Source organism: Tilletiopsis washingtonensis (genome assembly GCF_003144115.1).
Source record: "Tilletiopsis washingtonensis strain MCA 4186 unplaced genomic scaffold FA09scaffold_10, whole genome shotgun sequence".
In the NCBI taxonomy this organism is placed as follows: Eukaryota; Fungi; Basidiomycota; class Exobasidiomycetes; order Entylomatales; genus Tilletiopsis; species Tilletiopsis washingtonensis.
Genome location: NW_020312007.1, coordinates 672,328 through 691,953, shown reverse-complemented (window position 1 = coordinate 691,953; position 19,626 = coordinate 672,328). Strand labels below are relative to the sequence as shown.

At 68.4% G+C, this 19,626-nt stretch overlaps 7 protein-coding genes across 7 annotated transcripts; 3 read left to right on the top strand and 4 right to left on the bottom strand.

The window, feature by feature from the left end:
- The first annotated feature begins 204 nt into the window (after window positions 1-204).
- FA09DRAFT_329930 (NAD(P)-binding protein) lies at window positions 205-2,008 on the top strand. Its single transcript, XM_025742394.1, has 5 exons — window positions 205-560; window positions 716-1,013; window positions 1,075-1,112; window positions 1,164-1,675; window positions 1,732-2,008. The coding sequence occupies exons 1-5, from the start codon at window positions 354-356 to the stop codon at window positions 1,817-1,819; spliced, it is 1,143 nt and encodes a 380-aa protein (XP_025598614.1). The 5' UTR covers window positions 205-353; the 3' UTR covers window positions 1,820-2,008.
- A 735-nt stretch (window positions 2,009-2,743) lies between these two features.
- FA09DRAFT_26089 (hypothetical protein) lies at window positions 2,744-4,144 on the bottom strand. Its single transcript, XM_025739740.1, has 2 exons — window positions 3,281-4,144; window positions 2,744-3,223 (listed from the first exon to the last, which is right to left on the bottom strand). The coding sequence occupies exons 1-2, from the start codon at window positions 3,983-3,985 to the stop codon at window positions 2,957-2,959; spliced, it is 972 nt and encodes a 323-aa protein (XP_025598613.1). The 5' UTR covers window positions 3,986-4,144; the 3' UTR covers window positions 2,744-2,956.
- Window positions 4,145-4,713: 569 nt separating this feature from the next.
- Window positions 4,714-6,027, bottom strand: FA09DRAFT_329928 (hypothetical protein). The gene is made up of 2 exons (XM_025742393.1): window positions 5,769-6,027; window positions 4,714-5,515 (listed from the first exon to the last, which is right to left on the bottom strand). The coding sequence occupies exons 1-2, from the start codon at window positions 5,988-5,990 to the stop codon at window positions 4,739-4,741; spliced, it is 999 nt and encodes a 332-aa protein (XP_025598612.1). The 5' UTR covers window positions 5,991-6,027; the 3' UTR covers window positions 4,714-4,738.
- An 894-nt stretch (window positions 6,028-6,921) lies between these two features.
- Window positions 6,922-11,622, top strand: FA09DRAFT_346038 (hypothetical protein). The gene is made up of 3 exons (XM_025744726.1): window positions 6,922-8,156; window positions 8,213-8,430; window positions 8,493-11,622. The coding sequence occupies exons 1-3, from the start codon at window positions 7,086-7,088 to the stop codon at window positions 11,500-11,502; spliced, it is 4,299 nt and encodes a 1,432-aa protein (XP_025598611.1). The 5' UTR covers window positions 6,922-7,085; the 3' UTR covers window positions 11,503-11,622.
- FA09DRAFT_318676 (cation efflux protein) lies at window positions 11,583-14,459 on the bottom strand (the record flags this gene model as incomplete). Its single annotated transcript, XM_025740910.1, has 6 exons — window positions 11,583-11,960; window positions 12,013-12,207; window positions 12,263-12,346; window positions 12,409-13,770; window positions 13,824-13,890; window positions 13,954-14,459. 6 exons carry the CDS (start codon window positions 14,457-14,459, stop codon window positions 11,646-11,648), a joined length of 2,529 nt encoding a protein of 842 aa, XP_025598610.1. The 3' UTR covers window positions 11,583-11,645.
- A 1,287-nt stretch (window positions 14,460-15,746) lies between these two features.
- On the top strand, window positions 15,747-17,537 carry FA09DRAFT_329926 (hypothetical protein). Its single transcript, XM_025742392.1, has 6 exons — window positions 15,747-16,243; window positions 16,298-16,482; window positions 16,537-16,696; window positions 16,754-17,083; window positions 17,142-17,256; window positions 17,317-17,537. Exons 1-6 carry the CDS (start codon window positions 16,015-16,017, stop codon window positions 17,357-17,359), a joined length of 1,062 nt encoding a protein of 353 aa, XP_025598609.1. The 5' UTR covers window positions 15,747-16,014; the 3' UTR covers window positions 17,360-17,537.
- A 356-nt stretch (window positions 17,538-17,893) lies between these two features.
- FA09DRAFT_308202 (TauD-domain-containing protein) lies at window positions 17,894-19,520 on the bottom strand. The gene is made up of 2 exons (XM_025740576.1): window positions 19,250-19,520; window positions 17,894-19,196 (listed from the first exon to the last, which is right to left on the bottom strand). The coding sequence occupies exons 1-2, from the start codon at window positions 19,387-19,389 to the stop codon at window positions 18,044-18,046; spliced, it is 1,293 nt and encodes a 430-aa protein (XP_025598608.1). The 5' UTR covers window positions 19,390-19,520; the 3' UTR covers window positions 17,894-18,043.
- Between the last annotated feature and the right edge of the window lie 106 nt (window positions 19,521-19,626).

Here is a 19,626-nt window from a genome sequence, read left to right as displayed (position 1 = left end):
GCTCGAGGGTGGAACGTGCTCGCGGCGCATCTTGCTGCGCTAGCGCGGGGAAGCGCAGCTCCGTGGCATCCGCGGCGCGTAGGCGTGGGAGCAGCCGCAGCTCGGCCTCCACCTGGCGCATCCCTCTGCTGCGTCACCAGCGCGGCACAATCGCGTCAAGCTCGGCACGATGCCGAGTGGACGGCGTGGCAGACACGACCGCGGCAGGGCAGCGGCAGGCAGACGGCGTCGGGTGAGGAGCGCTCGCCCCGCGCGCCAGCCGCCGGCAGCCCGGCGCAGAACGAAGCACGAGCGCTCCACGCTGCCGCCGGCTTCCCTCCCACCACATCAACACCGCAACACACAAGCTCAACATGGCACCCATCCCCGCCAACTCGACCGTGCTCGTCAGCGGCGCCTCGGGCTTCGTCGCCGCGTGGTGCTGCCGCGTGCTGCTGCAGCGCGGCCACCGCGTTCGCGGCGCGTGCCGCAGCGAGGAGAAGGCGCAGTACCTGCAGCAGCTCTTCGACCGCGACTTCCCCGGCCAGTTCGAGACCGTCATGGCCGACGACCTCGAGACGGTGCGTATGAAGCGAGGCGGTGTGGTGCATAGTGCGGCAAGGCGAAGGGAATGCGAAGGGGATGCGCCGCAGGGCACGCTTGGCCCGACGCAGCGCCGCTCGCGTAGCTGTCTCGCTCTCTGCCACGGTGCTGACACTCTCCTGCTCTCTCTCAGCCTGGCGTGTTCGACGAGGCTGTGAAGGGCGTTGACGGCGTGCTGCACACGGCCTCACCGTTCCACTTCAACACCGACGGCAAGGCGATCACCGCCCTCATCAACCCAGCGCTCAAGGGCACGGAGAACATGCTGCAGTCGTGCCTCAAGCACGGCGACAAGCTCAAGCGCGTCGTCATCACGAGCTCGTTCGCCGCTATCCTCGACACGGCCAAGCCCGTGCCGCAGCAGTACACCGAGGAGGACTGGAACGAGACGTCGGTCAAAGAGACCGAGCGCGACGGCGAGGCGCAGGAGCGTAAGTGTTGCAGCTCCCCCCGAGCTCGCTTCCGCTCTGAGCTCTGACAATTACATTGCAGCGGTCTCCAGCTACAGGAGTAGTAAGACCCAGGCAGAAGTGCGAAGCCTTTATAGAGCGCGCTGGCCACGCTGACAACGTTCTGCGCAGCGTGCTGCCTGGGCGTTCGTCGAGCGCGAGCAGCCGAGCTGGGATCTCGCCACCATCAACCCGCCGTACATTATCGGCCCCCCGATCCACCCGTGTGCCAGCGCCGAGAAGCTCAACACCAGCTCCAAGACGTGCTGGGACATTCTGCACGGCGCCAAGAAGGAGGACGACATGCCCGGCTTGCTCGGCTGCGTTGTCGATGTGCGCAACGTGGCGGACGCGCACGTTATGGCACTGCTGCACACCGAGGCTGGCGGTCACCGCTTCGCACCCACCATCGGTGAGTTGCGCAGCCCATCGCCGCAGCCTCGCTCCGCTGACACCACCGCAGGCAAGTGGACGCTGCAGGACGTCGCCGACATCGTGCACTCCAGCGCGCGCATCCCCGCCGAGTGGCGCGGCAACGTGCCCACGGGCAAGCCGCAGACGGGCGGCGCCGTCGTGCAGAACGGCCTCAGCGGCGAGAAGACGGCCAAGGTGCTCGGCGTGCAATACCACACGCTGCAGAACACGTGAGCTGCCACGAGAGAGCATGGCCCGTCCAGCATGCTGACAATCGCACGCACAGCTTCGAGGCCACTGCCATCGCGCTGAAGGACTACGAGAAGCGCAACTGGCAGGGCCTGCCCGACCCCAGCATCTTCGAGCTGCACTGAGCCACCCGCGCAAGCTCGTGCAAACACAGTGACCCACGCCTGGCACTCCTCGCCGGTCGAGACGAAGCAGTAGCAATACCATCGAGTGACCCATCGAGTCTGAGCAGGCCCGGAGGTGCCTCAGTACGGCAGCTCCTGGTCTTCATCGACTCATCCGCAGCCATAGGATCTATTGAGACATGTATAGCACAGGGGCGGCAGTCGGGCTGCAGCGGGAAGAGACGCGAGCCGGGTGAATCGTGTGCGGACGAGAGAGTGTACAAGGAGCAGAGACAGGTGGTCCAGAGAGGCAGATGCAGGGCTGAGCGCGAATGGAGGCGGGCAAGAGAGTGAGGGGCAGAAACGGCTAGCGCTGCCAGCTCCACTTGACTCCCGCATCTGCCCTCAGCTTGGCTACTCTCTTGGCGCCCGTGCCATACTCCGTCCTGCCTCGCCAGACACTGCCCTCCTCCTCTTCCTTGTCCTCCTCCTTCTCTTCGTCGTCGAGCTTCATCGTGTCCACCTCCTCTTCCAAGCGCGTGACGAGGTCCTCGGCGCTGACCAGGCGCGCCTCGAACGTGGCGCGCGCCGGCGTGTGGGCGCCGCTGGGCGTGCGCAGCTTGGGCGTGCGTGCGCCGCTCTTCGATGGTGTCCGCGCGCCGCTCTTGCTGGGCGTGCGCGCGCCGCTGCGAGGCGTGGCAGCGCCCACTGATCCAGCTGCCAGCGCTGCAGCAAGCGGTGACATTGTACCTCGGTTGCTTGGGCCTGCGGATGCAGAGCCAAGGCCGCCATTGCTTGAGCCTGGTGAAGAGAACTCGGAGGCGACGAGGCGTGCCAGTGCGCTCTTGCCGACTGGCCCGCCTCCTCCGGGTGGACGCTTCTCGGCAGGCGTAGGGCAAGCCAGCGAAGGCAGCGGCGTGTGCAGGCCACTGCGTGCGGGCGTGTCGAGCGAAGACGAAGGCGTGGCGGTGGCCGAGTGGCGGCCGTTGAACGACCCGCGTGATCCAGGAGCTGGTGAGGCTCCGCGAGACGGGAGCGAGGAGCGGAAGGCCTCTGCTTGCAGGAGACGCAGCAGGCGGTTTGAGCGCGCGGACCGACGTCCAAAGAACTCGGGGCCGAGCGACAGGTTGAAGGAACCGTACTAATATGGCGATCCGATCAGCAAGCGCTGCGCATCTCGCCAGCGTTGATGCTCACCTCCATGCCCGAGTCGTCCCAGTCAAGCGCGTGTCCCGAGCGCTCTGCATTCAACAATCTCTCGCCGAGCTCGTCGGTGCGGATGGCGCGCGTCCGGCGCGCGACGGGTGTGCTGTACGCAATGGCGCGCTCAACGCCCTCCTCTGCCACGACTTGCGGATCGAGACCCTGCATCAGAGGTGGCTCCTCTGCCGCGCGCGGCGCGGGCTCGGAGACGTCGTGATGCGACTGGTAGGCAGAGTGGTGAGCAGACGGCGCTGCGCACATCACGAGCAAGCCACTCACGCAGTAGAAGCGGCTGATCCAGCCGCCCTCGGTGTCGGGCGTGTCCCACTCGCCCTCGCCGCCGTCGCCGGGGAAGCGCCACACGACGGCAAAGTCGAGGTCGAGGCGCGCCTCGCGGCGGGCGTCGCGCATGGCATTGGCGGCAGCCTCGTCGCGCGCCGCATCAGGCTCGCCGCCGAGGGGCGCGTGCGCCGGCTCGAAGAGGGCGTGGTACGTGTTCTTGGGCGTGGCGAAGCTGAGGCCGTCGGGCGCGATGCCGGTAAAGGCGAGCGGGATGACGTGCGTGAGCGGCTGCGGCGGCGGCCCGCCGGGAAACGCCGGCAGCTCGTCCTCGCGTACGCCAGGGATGGAGCGCAGGCGGGCGGCGAGCGCGGCGGCCTCGTGCGCATCCATCGGCGCCGGTGCCGTGCTGGCTGCCACGGCCGCCGCGGGAGGGCCGACGATGGCGCCGCGCCACGCCCGGCCGAAGCGTGGCTTGCGTGTCACCTGCAGGCCCACGCGCCACGTGCCGGCGGCAAAGAGCGAGGGCAGGAGGATGGTGTCGATGTGCGCACGCCAGGTGCGCGAGAGGGCGCGCAGCGAGACGAGCAGCGTGGCGGGGTCGGCGTGGGCGAAGATGAGGGCCAGCACCTCGGGCGGCAGCAGTGCGCCGGCGTCGCTGTCGGCGCCGGGCGAGGCGGGCGCGCTGAGGAGCATGTCGGTCATGCTGGAGGAGGGAGAGAGAGGGTGGCGCAGGAACGTCTACGGGAGTGCGGGCCGGGACAGTCTATCGACGGGGCATACGCGACAGGGACACAGAAGCACAGGGAGTGGCGGTGGTGGAGAAGCGGGAAGCAGCCGCTGCGAAATCAGGCGGTCCGAGACGGCTGCTAGCGCTGGGCGCAGCGTGCGCAACGCGGGGTAAGGCAGGCGCGGGCAGCACCTCGCAAGCGCCTGCCGCTGCATGCTGCTCCGATGCATCCAGCCAGCAGCACGCCGCCGCTCTCCCGCTCTCTCCTGTGCCCAGGACGGCATGATGCATTGCACAAGAGCCCCTCTGGACCGCACAGGTGCACGGCTCACACGATAAGCGCACTTCGACGCCCACCTCTCACCACAGCTCTGCCGTATATTGGCCTCTTCGCAGCGCTCGCCCCTGTGCGATAGCTGCTTGAAACGGCAGACGCAGCGCATCCGGCCTGCAAGAGCTGGGCTGCGAACGGCCAGCAGCAGCGAGAGCAGCGAGCGAGGCTTGGGCGCGCTGCCCCGCACCGCGCCCGTTCCCACGCGCGCCATATGCAGCGTTGCGCCGCCCCCGCACTTCGGCTGGCGGACCTTCAAACAGCCGAACATTCTCGGGTGAGCCGGCTGTGTCGCCGCGCTGCACCACGCCGAGCTTGTTACCCGCGCTTTCGGATGAGCAAGGGCAGACTCATCAGAGCACGCAGATTGACGCATCGATGCATTCGCGATCGCCTCTCACGTCAGCTTGATGAGGACAAACATGAACACCCAGCTGAAGCACACGGCCAGCACGGCGCCGAGCGTCGCCCATCCCAGGCCGCGCGCCTTCTTGGCGTACTCGCCCAGGCGGCCGCGCGTGCGCGTCATGAGGTCCAGGTTGTGCTCCAGCTTCTCGCCCGCCTGCTCGATAATGCGGCGGTCGCGCTCCAGCGCCTCGCCAAAGGCAATCGAGTTGGCCTTGAGCACGCCGGCCATGCGCAGCAGCTCCGACGTGAGCGAGTCGTGGACCGCGCGGTCCGACGCCATCGCGTCTTCCTTCGCCGGCTTCTCCTCCACCTGCTCTTGGAGAGCAGACTCTGTGCTCGGCGCAGCGCGGCGTGCGGCCGTGGCAGCCTCGTACTCGTCCCACTCGTCGCCCGCCTCCTCGTCCGCCGACGCGCCGGCCATCTCATCCTCGTCCAGCTCTCGCGCTTGGCCTGGAGCGCGGTCCATGTCTGTGATGGTGATGCTCGGCTTGCGCTTCAGCGTTTGCTGTCCCGGCGCCAACGATGCCGCAGCATCCGCGCGAGGAGACTGCGCGAGAGACGTAGAGGCCGTCGAGCGCCCGTTGCGCTCGTCCTCAGAGTCGCTGATGCTCCCTTCCGACTCGGAGTCGGACAGCCCGGCGAGCAGATATGCGCGAGTCGCGCGCTGGCTGGCATGCGCGCTGCTTCCAGCGTTGAGAGAGAGCGCGGATGCAGCGGACGGCGAGCGACTCGGGCGACGTGGAGTGCTGGGCGCCAGTGTCGATGTCTGAGGACAGCGGGTCAGATGTGCTGCCCATGAGCGCGCGAGACAGCGCAAGAGAAGCGGTTTGGGGCCGCGAAGGTATCATCCGTGCGGACAGACAGTCTCGCAGCACGTGGAGAGGCAGAACAGGCCCCTCTCGCCTTTGCTCCGTGCATCCGGCCCCCCTAGCCCATCTTGCTTGGCCACACTGCTCCGCTCCGGGCAGGTTGCATTCTCCAGGCCCAGCTTGCCTCGGCGCAGCCCACAGCCCACTCACGCTTCCCGCCAGCACCTTCTCCAGCCGTGCCGTGCGCACACGCTCGTCGGCCTCGCTGGCGCGGGAGCGCAGCAGCGTCTGCAGCTGTGCCAGGCCCATGCGCAGCTGCATCTCGGCCCAGCTGCCGGGCGCCGGCGCACTGCCGCCGCCCGCGGCCAGCTGTGCCTCGAGCGCGGAGAGAAGGCGCGCGGGCGTGGGTGCGGAGGAGGATGCGAAGGACATGGCCGTGTCGGAGTGAGCAGGAGCTGATGCTGGAGTGGTGGAGGTAAGGCAAGGAGCAACGCGGCGCGCGGTGCCGCATCCATCGCGCGCCCCAGCGCGGTCAGCTCCCCGCACTCCGACGCTCCTACGCGTTTCTGAAGGACTCTGGCCATGCTGGACAGCGAGCTCCGGCCCAAGCAGGCTCCAGGTTTGCTTCGGAATGTCCGTCTGCATAAGACGCTGCTCCTCAGCGCCTGCTTGCACTCGCGACCGTGGGTGTGTGGACGTAGCATCGAGCGAGTGCGGTGCGGCCGCGTGCATATGCTGCATCGGCCGCACTGCGGCTGAGGCTTCTTCGGTCCTCCTCCATCCCTCGTTGCGAGCCGGGCCGAGCGACCTTCCCGGGTCACTCTGCTTGCAAAGTCCTGCGAACTGGACCAGCTCATCCTCTCAGCTACCAGCAGGAGCAAGCATCCGAGATAAATGCTCATACGGCGCCCCCGGGCTTCGCCATCCGGGCTCTTTTGCGCACTGGCCATGCGATCAGGGCTGCGTGCGCGCTAGGCGAAGGCTCGGCGCTCACACTCTACTTTATGCCACGATGACGCCTCCTGCATCGGCTCCGGCCCTCCGCACGCCCCTGTGTTGGAGAGCAAAGCTTCGCAGACCAGCGCCGCTTTCGCAGACTTCGAGTAGAAGCGATGTTGGCGTGGCCAGCGCATGTCAGGGCCTGGCAGAGCTCGTCGCCGTTGCGGTCTGGGCCTGCGGACGATTCCCGCGCGGCGCGTGCAAGCCAAGAGGCTGAAGCCGCGGGCCGGCACGAGCGACGGCGCGGCGGAGAGGCGTCAGCATGACAAGCGCGCCGATGCGGCGCGGCGCCTCGCTTCCGCGGAGCTGCTGCAGGGTTGCGGCGCACTCGGACTCACACCTTGCCTCGTCTCCACGCCCTTCGCTCACCACGCAGCCCTTCCTGCCGTGCGCCTCTCTCGCCGCACACTCGGCGCACACTTGCAGCTGCGTTTCGTGCGCGCCAGCGAGTGCCGGCCGAGGTGAGCGTGCGCCCGGAGCCGCTCCCGGCCTGACCTCCACGTCGCGCGCACTCGCACAGCCGGCGCCATGTCGCAGGCGCGAGCTGGGCCCAGCCGGCCACGGCCCGGGCCTGCCGCCAACGTCCTCGATCCCTTCGGCGGCGCACCCGCAGCGCCCGTCGCTCTGCCCGCACTGCGCCGTCCGCCGCGGCCGCGGCGCCCCTCGGCGCGCGCGACGGGCAGCAGCAAGGCGCCCGCCTCGCGCATCGCGGCCGCCTCGGAGCGCCTATCCGCCGTCGTGGCTCGCCTCTTTCGCCGGCACGGCGCCTCTGTCTCGCGACATCCGATCCGTACGCTGCTGCTCTGCTGTCTCTTCATCACCTCGCTCTTCTATCCCGCCGCGGGCATTTACCTCTTCGCGTCGCAGGGCGGGCCGGGCCTGAGCCGCAGCGACACGACGTCCGTCTGGCGCACGCTCTCGACGCCGCTGCTCGACTCGTTCGCCTCGTCTGGGCGCACGCACCTCAATTCGCTGCGCGACCTGCGCATGGTTTGGGACGATGCGCCGGATCTATCTGCCAAGGACCCGCGCGACACCGTCGTCCAGCGCGGCCGGCAGCAGCCCGAGCCGCAGTGCGCCAGGCTCGAGCATGTCCTCGTCACCACCGACGACGTGATGCGCGGCACCGCTGGCCGTGGCGGCGTGCTGCAGGCGGCCGTGCTCAACTCGGCGCAGCGCCTGCAGGCCGCGCTCGAAGCCAGGCTGGCGGGCGAAGCTGCGGCAGGGACAGCACAAGCGCCTCGCTGCGTTCGCACGCCCACCGGACAGTGCCTCACGCTGAGCCCGCTCGACTACTGGCAGGCTGCGGCGCTGCCACTGCAGTCAGATGCGACATTATCGGCGCTGCTCGAGCCGCAGCACAATGTCTCGTCGCGCGGCGTGCCGCTGGCGCTCACAACGACGCTGGCCGGGCGCGGGCCGCTCTTCAGCCGCAGCCCGCGCGCTGAGTTCTTGGTGCTCAGCTTCTGGCTGCAGGACCCGGCGTGCGGGGCAGATGAAGGCCAGCATGATGCGTTCCGTGGCCTGCTCGACGACGTCGCTAGTGGCACGCGCATCGTAGAGAGCGAGCTTCGCTTTGAGAAGGAGGTGGTGCTGCGTGTGAGTGTGGAGCCTCGCTCTTCAGCGCAAGCCTGCGGCTGACCATCTTCATGCAGTTCGTGCCCGACGCCGCAGTGCCCAAGCTGCGCAAGGTGCTGCTGGGCCTCGGCTACCTGGCCTTTGTGGCATGGATCGCGCTCGGCCTCGTCAAAGTGCGCAAGGTGCACTCGCCATGGGGCCTTGCCTTCACGGGCACGATCGAGCTGCTGATCAGCACGATCATGAGTGTCAGCATCTGCGCGCTCAGCGGGCTTCGTCTAACTGCTGTGCCGTGGTGCGTGTCGCGCGAGTGTGCTCTGCTGTCAGTGAGCTGATACTGCCTCTGCCTCGCCGCAGGGAGATCCTGCCGTTCGTCATCGTGCTCGTCGGCTCCGAGAACATGTTCGTCCTCACCGACGCAATCGTCTCGACGCCGCTCTCGCTCACTGTGCCGGCACGCATCGGTGCTGGGCTCAACGCGGCCGGCGTGCCGATCGCTGTGACAGTCGTGTCGGACGTCGCGCTCATGGCGCTCATCGCCGCCGTCGTCGGCGTGCCCGCCGTGCGCGAGTTCTGCCTATTTGCCATCTGCAGCCTCGTCGTCGATTTCTTTATGCAGATGACCTTCTTCGTCACTGTGCTCAGCATCGATCTGCAGCGCCTCGAGCTCGCCGATCTACTCGCACAGGGCGGTCGCGGGCAAGCCGAGCCGATCGGCTCGCCTGACGAACAGGATGATACGGCCGTAGATAGCGAGGACGAGGACGCGGATGCGCTGCAGCCGTCAAGCACTCGCGGGCCACAGCCGAGCTCGGGCAGAAGCGAGCGGACTGACTCGTATCTCAAGATGAGCTGCAAGGCCGCCTGGCGGGCGCGGACTGCGCGCACCGCAACGCTCTCGGGCCTCCTCGCGGCACTCTTCGGGCTGTACCTCTACTACGGCACGGGCTACCAGGCCGAGGGCGTGCATGGGCCGACGCTGCCGTTTGCTGAGGCTTATCCGTCGTCGAGCGTGTTCGGCAGCCAAGACGTGCGGCCGACGAGCACGCATCTCTCGAGTCAGACGTTCGACCCCTTGGCGCACCTGCCGTCCGATGCGGAGCAGAGCGTGCAGCAGCCGTGGTGGCAGAGCTCGCCCTCGGCACCCTTCTGGCAGGCGCTTAACCCGCGCGGAGCGCCGTACGTGCGCATCGTCGTGGCGCCTTGGACGATCGTCTCCCTGCGCGGAGCCACCTCTGTGGGCCCCGAGCACGCGCGTCCCGTGGCGTTCGCAGCCTGGGCCCTCTTCCGCCCGCGCGTGCGCGCGCTCATCTGGTTCTTCAAGCTGTCTGTACTGCCGATCGCGGGCACGACCGGGCTGCTCTGGGTCCTCCTGCTCTACCTGCTCAAGGACACCGAGCTGCTCTATGCACAGGAAGACAAGGAAGATGCGCTCTTCGACGACAGCGCGACGGATCGCGGCGCCGGTGATGACAGCGACCGCGAGGCTGCGCCGCCACTCAAGGTGCAGCTGACCGCGGCGCGTGCGCTGCATGGCTCGGACGTCGACTATGTCGCTCAGGACGGCGACACTGTGGTCAGTGTCGCGATCGACTCGTCAATCTCCGTGTGGCGCGTCGGTGGACCGGCGCGCTCTGTCGCATCTTTGCATCAGACGCCATCTCCGGGCAGCGCCGTGTCGGCCCGCGCACCGCAAGCCACTTGTGCGGCGGTCGACGAGGCAGCCGATCTCGCCGCAGTGGGCTTTCGCTCAGGCGCGATCAGCGTGCTGTTGCTCTCAAGTCTGGCTGTCGTTGCCAGCGCTACGCCGACGACATCGCCAGTGCAGCACGTGTGCTTCGTGCCGCGCTCCGACAAGGGCTCTGCACAGCTCGTCTCGGCCCATCGCGATGGCTCTGCCTACGTCTGGCCCGCCGAGCATGGCGCGAGCCCTGGTGAAGTCGTGGCGCCACGCAGCGAGGCCAGCTGGACGTCGTACGCTGTGCCGCTTGCTGCCGCCTTTTCAGCCAGCATGCAGCAGTCCGATCTCGTGGCATTCGCGTCGTCCTCCTCGAGCCTCGAGCTGCGCCACTGGCGCGCTGGGCGTCTCGAGAGCGTCTTCAGCCTCGTCGGCGCGCCGCGCGCGCTCTATCGCTGCGTGGCTCTATCGTCGCTGCACTTCGCGAGCAGCGACAGCCCCGAGTCGACGCCGCAGCCCGCATCGCGATCGAGCGAGCCGCTCGTAGGCACGGTGCTGTGCGGCACGTTGACTGGCGCTGTGCAGGCGTGGGACCTGAGCAGCTCTCAGCTCATCTCCTCGCTCGATCTTAACGATGGCGCCATCTTGTCTCTGCAAGTGCTTCCGAGCAGCGATGCTGGTAGCGCGCCATCCGACGTTGCACTGGCTTGCACGGCAACCAGCGCTTTCCTGCTTCGTCTCAGCGGCGCTCCGCATGCCGGGCCGGCTAGCGAGCTTGGAATCTCGCCCGGTCGGCCACTCAATGGCCTGACGCTTCCATCGTCGCCGTCAGGCTCGCGCGCAGGTCTGCCACACCTGTCGGGCATGCGCAGGCCCAGCGACGCCGGCAGCCAGATGATGACGCCCTCGAACAGCGGACGCGTCCGCAGCGGATCGCGGCCCAGCTCGGCAGGCACTGGCAGTCTCAATGCCGCAGGGCACGTCGTCGGCACAGAGACGGCCTCCACCGGCGTGGCGCCCTCGCCGCGCAGCTCCCGCTTCCGTACCAGCACCGACCGCGTCTCGCTTGACGTGCTCGATGCACTGCGCGACGGCGTCTTGCCCGGCGACAGTGCTCTGCGCGCCATCCGGCGAGAGCCGATCAAGCGTGGCGGCGCAGTGCTGGCGCGCGATCCGCGCGGCGAGCCTGTCGTGCTGGGCGTGCGCCGCCGACAGGCAGAAGACGCCTCTCGCTGGGAGCTGTGGCACCTGCAGAACGCAGGTTGCGCCGCACCGCAGGTCTACGCCTCTGAGTCGGATCTGGAGACCAGTCTGCTCGAGCTCGAGAGCGAAGAGGCCGCCCACCCCGAGGCAGACGCACCTGATGCGTCTTCTGCACCTGCTTGGCCCTCGCTCTCCCTGCGCCCGACGGCGCTCAATGGCGCTGGCCCCTCCGCGATGCCGCTCTCCTTCACGCGCCTCAAGCCCGTTCTGCTCTCGACTCGCGGCACTAGCAGCATCGCGGCACCACAAGACACTCCGCCCGCGCTGCTGCTCGGCTTCGGCAACTCTCTGGCGCACGTCGTGCCGCTGCGGCAGAACGCAGGCGTCGTGACGCTGCCCGACAACAGCCGTGCGAGCAGCGAGCTTGCTGGCGCGCAGCACATGCGCCGCCGCGGCGCTCGCCGACCTTCCGACTACGGCATCTGACCCAGTTCCGCGCACTGCATCCCCGTTGCGCCTCGGCGCATCCATCTCCTCGCCTTCTTCCGCTGGCCACCTCCTCTGTCACCGCGTCTCTGTAATTGTGCCGGTCATCAAAACTCTGTTTACGTTAAGTTAGTGTGTGTCGCTCATCCCCCTCCTGCACCGCCTGCTGCTGGCGTGAGCAGCATCGGCGTCCCGCGCTCGAGCTGCACCGCCAGGCTTTCGAGCGTCGGCAGTCGTCGCCGCATGATGGCCTGCACCTGCGCCGAGATGTTCTCGGGCGACGCCGCCGGCGGCCACGACGAGGCTGCCGACTCGCCATTGGGCTTTGTGATCGCGGCACTGGGATCTGCCGGCGGCACGGTGCGCACCTGCACGCGCAGACTGCCGACCAGCGTGCCGCTGTCCTTCGGCCAGAAGCGCGGCTGCGAGAAGCTCTCGAGGCCCTCGACCGCTGTGAGCTGCAGGCGAAGGCGTCAGGATGAGTCGGCAGCGGCACAGCAGGGCACGCACCTCCTCCAGCGCACTGGCGATCTCCTGCTCGTGCCCCGACACGTCGAGGATGAGAATCTTGCCAGACTCGAGCACGAGCGGGATCACAGAAGCTGTGATGAGCACGGCGATAAAGAGCGAGGCGATCGGGTCGAAGCCCGTCCAGCCGAAGTACTTGAGCAGGATCGTCGAGATGATGACGCCCACGGAGCCCATCTGCGCAGGAAGAGTGTGTCAGCTGGGTGGCAGCGAGGCCAGGCACAGCACGCACAGTGTCTGCCATGACGTGGAGGTAGACGCCCATCATGTTGTGAGAGTGCCCGTGGCCGTGTCCGTGGTCATGTCCGTGCCCATGCTGCGGTGGAAGGGAAGAATCAGTCAAGCGTCTCTGGACTGCGCGACCTTCAAAGTACTCACGCCGTGGTCGTGGCCATGGTCATGCCCGTGCGAGTGGCCGTGCCCGTGGTGGTGGTGCCCGCCCATGGCGAACATGCCGAAGAGGTTGACGCCGAGGCCCATGCTCGAGACGATGAGCAGCTGCGTCGTGTTGTGCATTTCGGGCGCAGAGATGATGCGCTGCACGGCCTCAAAGACGATGAAGACGCTGATGAGGATGAGGAACACGCCATTGGCGAAGCCGCTGAGCGTCTCGACGCGGTGGTAGCCGTACGTGAAGGTGCTGTCCGTCGCCCAGCTCGCCATGACGGCGGCAAAGAGGCCCATGCCGATGGCGGCGCAATCGAAGAACATGTGGATCGCGTCGGAGATCAGGCCCAGGCTGTTCGTCCACACGCCCCAGAGCAGCTGCACGCCCATGAAGACGAGGTTGAGACAGAGGAACTGGAAGATCTTGCGCGAGTCGTCCGACTCCCAGATCGTGGCGATCGTGCGCTTGCCCGTCGCCATGAAGGCACGCACCGCACTGCCAACCTCGTGCAGGCCGGACGGATCCGACGTGTGGCGCTTGTGGGAGCGCGAGACGTCTCGCTGCGACGGCGACGCATCGTGCGCATCGGCGTCGGCGTAGACCGGCGACGTCTTGAGAATCGTGCGCAGGCCCCAGCCCACGATGCCTCCGACAATGAGGTTGGCCCAGCTGATGCGCAGTCCGAAGCCGACGCGCCCGACCATCATGACGGCGCCGACTGCCAGCGGCCAGCCCTGTGCCACACGCGCGGCTGCGCTGGCATGCGGCTCGAGCGCTGCACTGACGAGCGGATCGAGGATCAGCGGTCCGAGCGCCAGCAGCGCATAGGCGGCAAAGTGTCCCGTCGTTGGCGAGCCGTGCAGCGACGACGGCGACGTGTGGAACGAGGGCGAGAGCGAGCTCAGCGTCGGCAGGGTCGGCAGGCCGAACAGGCGCCCCAGCAGGCCCAGAGGCAGAAGCGCAGCGGCAGCCACGACACAGGCCAGCACACCTGCACGCCGGCGGCCACCGGCCTCGGTGCTCGCGACCTTCGCCGCACGCTCGCGCTCCAGCGTCAGGAAGGCGTATGCAGCAAGCGCCAGGTGGCCGACCAGCACTGCCGCCGGGCTGTAGTCGGCGGCTGCCGCCTCAGCCTGCGCACTGGCAGCACGCAGCGCACTGGGGCTGGCCAATCCGACGGGCCGCGTATGCCGCAGCGACGCCGGCAGGTCGGAGAAGTCGTCTTCGAAGCCGGAGAAGAAAGAGGGTGCGCGAGAGCCTCGTGGTGCGATGCGCGACTCAGGAGAGAGCGCCAGCACGTTGAGCATGAAGGAGACGGCCAGGGCAAAGACGATGGCGTAGCCGCCGTACGACTGGCGGGCATTGTGAGTGCGTAGCTTTCGGCAGCAGCGTGTGTCTCGCTCACCTTTGACTTCATCGAGCGCGAGAGGTCGCCAGCCCAGATCTCACAGAACTGCGTGAAGATGATCACGCTGCAGTGCGCGTCAGCCAGGCTCAGTGCGTGCGGCTGCCGGACGCTCCATCTCGACACTCACGTAGCAGCGCTCAGACGCTGCAGCGCAATGAGCCACACGAGCAGGTGCGCAAAGAGGACGGCGCCGAGCACGGCGAGGCGCGTGGGCAGGTGCTGCATGTGCGGGTCGCTGCGCCGCAGCGACGGCACCCACTGCCACACGCGGAACCACACGCCCTGCCCGAGCGCCGCGACGATGAACACCGTCGTGGCGATGGCCCACGGCCCGCCGGCGCCCTGCACGGCGGCAGTGAGGGCCGGCTCGAGCATCGAGCTCGCTGTCGAGGCGGCCGCCGCGGCGCCGGTGGCCAGCGGCTCGTGCGTCGACTCGGCATGGCGCACGAGCAGCCAGTGGCGCGCCAGCAGCGCGGCGGAGGCGAGCACGGTCTTGTCGAGCAGCAGCGCGAGCAGCAGGTCGGTGGGCACGCCCGTGCCAAACGTCGGCAGCGTCGACGGCGAGGCGCGGTGCGCGGCGTGGGCGGGGCGGCGGGCGCGCGAGGGCGCCACGGGCGCCGCGGCCGACGCCATGGCTGCGGCGGCGGCGGTGTGCGAGCGGCGGAGATGCGGTGGGCAGCAGCAGCCGGAGCGCCTTGAGTCGGTGGTGAGCGGCCTGGGCCGGGAGGAGGTGAGGATAGAGAGAGGGGTGCGCACGAGGCGCGCCTCTGCATGCTGGCCCACAGAGCAAGGCGCGCACGCCGCCTTCGCGCGGCGCGCTGGCGGCCGGCGGTCTGAGCGCACATCGCATGCGGCGTTGCGCCGCCGCGAAGGTCGCCCTGCTCCCACGCTCTCCTTCACGCGTCACGCGCAGCTCTCGCAAAAGTCACTCCCGCTGGATTTCGTCCAGGCGGCACAGCGAGGGGGGTCATCGAGGCCCGATCCAGGTGCTGCGGCAATGGGTGCCTTGGCGCCATTGTGCTGCGGCCCCTGCGTGGGCGCAGCGCTTGGCGTGCCGCGAAGTGCTTGCGCCCTCGAGGTGTTGGTCTCGCTGCGCCGCGCTGGCGGTGCGCGCCTTTCCGGAACGCGGAGCCGCACAGCGCGCGCGGCGCGGCGTCCAAAGCGAGCCCCTCCGGCCAAGCCCACTCTTCCTCCCTAACGCCCACGACCCGCAAGCCACCTCCTCAAGGCCGTCTCGCGCACGGATCCGAGCGTCGCCTCACGTCATCAGGTGAGGCTGCCGCTCGTCCAGGATTAGCTCGACGCTGCGCCCACTGCCCCTGCGCGCCGGCACCGGTGACCGCCCCGGGCGCGCGGCTGCCGCTGGGCGAGATGCGCCTGCGCGCCCTCGGCCACGCTCCCTGCCCGAGCCGCAGCAGCGATTTCGCAGCGTCGACGCCGTGGATATGCCTGCTGCTCCTGCTCCTGTTCGCAGGCACCGGCGCCGCAGAACACCGCGCAGCGGCGGCCGGGCAGCGGGCTCTATCAGGCAGGTCGGGCGGCGCAGCGGCCGCCAACGGCGCAGCGGCGCGTGGTGTTGGCCGGGGTGCACCTTCGCCGCCGGCCCCTCTCGTCGCCGCAGCAGGCACCGTAGTAGCACCACAGCGCACCTCGGATGCAGATGACGTCTGCCCGCTGCCGCCGCTCTCCGACCTCTGGGCCCGCGCTGCGGCTCTCCAGCGGCGTTCTGCTGACCGTCGGGCCATGTCCCCTGCGCCGCACCGCAAGTACCCGCAGCCGCAGCCGCAGCTGCATCGTCACCCGCCTCCGGTGCCGCACCTGCACCCACAGCAGCGCCTCGCTGCCCCTCTCGCCGCTTCAGCCCGCTCAGCCGCCGGAGCCGCTGCAACGCCGCACGCTCCTCCTGACGCCGACATGTGTCTCAAGAAGGCAGCCGCCCGGCACCTCTCGCCGCCGCCATCGGCACGGGCAGGCAGAATGGAAGCCAACGGCTCCGCAGCCGGCGCCTTCATAAGCAGCGTGATGCGCTACATGCCCGACGGTGCGTCCCACATCCTCTCGCTGTTCCGTCGCTGTGGCCTCTCGCTCTCGCTCCCGCTCCGTCTCGCTCCGTCTCACGCCCCGTCTCCGTCTCCTCCTGCCGCCTGGTGCTGCCTCATCTGCCTGGTGCTGATACCTCCTGCCCGTCATGGTCCGTCTCTCTCTCCTCGCCTCTCTCCTCTCCCTCTGCGTCGCCGTCTCCGCCCGTCCGGTGTCGGTGCATGTGACGCTCCCCTCAGCCGCGGGTGCCGCGCTCTCGCGCTTCGCCTTCTTCGGACCCCTCGGCCAGCAGCTGGAACTGCAGGCCTACATCGACGAGGACGAGCAGAGCTCGGCCGCGTCCGCCAAGACTGTCGTCATTGCTGTGCACGGTCACGGTGAGTTGGACTGCGGTGGCGCGTGTGCAAGTGTCCGCTGACACGTCGACGCAGACCGTGATGCCTGGAACACGTTCTCGCAGGCCAAGAAGGCACGCGACCAGGCCATCAAGGCCGGTGCGCCCGGGCCCATCGCCATCGTCGCCCCCATGTTCCTCAACGGCGACGACAAGGGCATGTACGAGGGAAGCAACGGCAAGAACGGCTCTGACCGGCTGCTCGTGTGGAAGGGCGATGGCGTGAGTAGCGTGTGGCTCGGCGTGCCGCTCGGCGCTGACAATCCTGCTCTGCAGTGGGGCCAAGGCCTGCCTGCGCAGTTCCCCGCGGACAAGGCCGGCCAGGGCCCTGACGGCGCTGCTGGCCCCGGCGTCAGCAGCTTCGACGCGCTCGACCGCCTCGGCTCGCACTACGCCGATACGAACCTCTTTCCCAAGCTCACCAACGTCATCTACCGTGCGTGGCGGTGAGTCGCAGCTCGTCGAGCCCTATGCTGACTCCTGCATTCCTCAGTCGGCCACTCGATGGGCGGCCAGCTCATCCAGCGCTACTCAATCGTCGGCGGCGGACCTAGCGCGCGCACCGGCCTCAGCGTCAGCTACGTCGTCGCCAACCCCAGCACGTACCTGTGGCTCGACGACAAGCGGCCCGGCGTGCAGTCGCCGGACCAGAACAAGTACAAGTACGGCCTCGACGGCATGCGCGAGGCGCTCGCCATCTACGAGCCGGCGCAGCACGACGCTGCCGAGCTCTGGACGCGCTATGCCACTCGTACGGTGCACTACCTGCACGGCGACGCCGACAACGGCAAGGGCGACGGACGGGCTGCTGCCATGGCGCAGGGTGAGTGTCCGGGCTGGTCCGCAGGCTTGTCTAGTGCTGACCCGCGCCCTATTCCCAGGCAAGAACCGCAAGCAGCGTGCGCACAACTGGCACGCCTTCATCGCCTCGCGCGGCACGCCAGCGGGGCATACCGAGGACTGGGTGCCCGGCGTCGGGCACGATGGTGGAGGAATGTGAGTCATGCTTACCCTCGCTTGATGACGTTGCCCTCACGCTGACCATCGCCCTTCCAGGTTCGCCTCGACGGCCGGACAGAAGCAAATCTTCGGCGTGTAGCTGGCGCACAGCTGCATCGCCTGCACCAACCTTTCCTTTCTCTCGCGCACCTCTTTGACCAGTCTTGATGACCTCTCACGAACACTCTCGGGCGCCCTAATACCCCTGCGCCCCCCTTCTTGCCTCCCGGCCGGCTCCGGGATTGTTGACGCTCGCCTAATGACAAGAGAAAGACGGACGCGCTGCGTGACGAGTGATGGTCGTGGACGGCATCGGGGCCGGCGAACGGGCCGAGATTGAGCGTGATCTTCTTGGCAAGTCTCTGGTGCTGCAGCGCCCATTCGCGACGGACCATGATGCGGGGCGCAGCGCGTGCCCATTGCCGTGCCCCGCATCATGGTCCGCTTGTGGCACGGCGAAGCTCGTCGATGAGGCGCAGGCCCTCGGCAGCACAGGTGCGCAGAGGCTCGACGGTGCACTGCGTCGCGCCTCAGGCTGCGCCTTCTCCCCATTGTGGTCTCGCTCCTCCTCAGCGAGCTCAAGATTTTGCCTCCGTCTGCTCACCGCTGAACGACGTCATGCAAACACACAGTAGATGTGCAATAGAGCTACGATTGAATAGTGAGGAGCAGCGATGGTGTTGGTACAGATGGTATGAGTGGAAGGCACGTGGCGGTCATGAGAGATGTGTGTGATGATGCTGCAAATGCGCAAGCTTTTCCGAGTGACGACGGCGGACGACGCTCAGTCCTTGAAGCCGCCGGTGGGGCGCTGCTTGGCGCGCTCCTTCATGCCGGCGACGTCGAGGCCCTGCTCCTCCCAGATGTCCTCCTGCCGGCTGCGGCCCTCGCTGCCGTCGGGCAGGGTCAGGCTCGGAATCTCGGCGGTGGCGGCGACGCGCAGCGCGTGGCGTCGGCACGACGGGTCGGGGCGCCAGTGGTCGTACGTGGCCGAGTGGTTGCACGTGGCGTTATTCCAGATGGCAATGGTGCCCTTCTCCCAGCGCACACGCAGCGTCAGCTGCGGGCTCGTCGTCATGAGGCCGTAGAGGTGCGCGAGGATCATCTCGCTCTCGGCGCGCGGCACGCCCTCGATGCGCGTCGTGAACGCCGGGTTGGCGTAGATGCTCTTCCAGCCCGTGACGGGGTTGGTGCGCACGAGCGGGTGCACCGTCTCGATGGCGGGGCGCCGCAGGTGCAGGCCGGCCTTGCTGGCGCCCTCGGCCTGCGCCACGCCCGAGTGCACGGCGTACAGGCTCTCGCAGTAGGCGCGCATCGGCTCGCTCAGCGCGTCGTAGAGGCCGTAGCCGCTGCTGAAGAGCGTGTCGCCGCCGCCGTGCACGGGGTTGGTGATGTTGTAGAGCGCGGTGAGGCCCGGCGGGTTGAGCTCGAAGGAGACGTCGGAGTGGTACAGCTCGGTGGCCGTGTAGGCGAGGTCCGACGGCTTCATGTTCTCGTCGTGCCACACGACGTGCACGTCGTCGTGCTTGCGTGTGCGCGGCACGCCCGAGCTCGGGTGCTGGTGCAGCGGGCGCTCGGGCGCGCCAAAGTAGCGCCCAAACTCGACGAGCTCGTCGGGCGTCAGGTCCTGGTCGCGCAGCACGACGACGCAGCGCTGCGCCACGAGCAGCGCCAGCTCGTCGCGCTGCGCCGGCGTCAGGCTCTTGACCTGCAGGCCGCTCAGCTCCGAGCCGATGTTGACGGTGAGGTGCTGCAGCTTGGCGTCGGCGAGCAGCGAGCGCATCTGCGGGTCGGCGTGCGTGCCGCGGTCGACGAAGTTGTGGATGGGCGTGTACGGGGCCGTGTTGATGTCATCGGGGAAGCACGGCTTGAGGTGCGGGTACGGGTAGACGGCGTCGGCCTCGGTCTCGGTGACCTCGAGCGGGTTGTGGTAGGGGCTGCGTGCGGTCAGCGAGGCGTGCGGCGCAGCGCAGCGCCAGCGGCGACTCACTTGAAGTCCTTGGGCAGGAACTTGGCGCGCGGCCGCTCGTCAAGCGAGGCGGCGGCGAACTTGCCGACGGTGCCGGCGATGCCGTTCGGCGGCGTCTTGTACGCGGGCGGCGGCGACGAGGAGAGAGCAGAGGGCGCCATGGTGTGTGGAGCAGCGAGAATGGCGATGGATGGGGGCCAAGCGTGAGTGCGGCGGCGCAGGGCCCTCTTAAGGGCCTCCCTGCGCCCTGCTGACAGCGGCGGCGGCTGCGGCCGTTGCGCTTGCGTGCGTGAGTGCGGCGCAGGGGGATGCGAAGAACGCGGGGCGGCGTGGCGCTGCTGCATGCGCGCGCATCGCTCCGCCGGCCGCCGGCATGAGGCGCACGCCGAGCCCTGGGC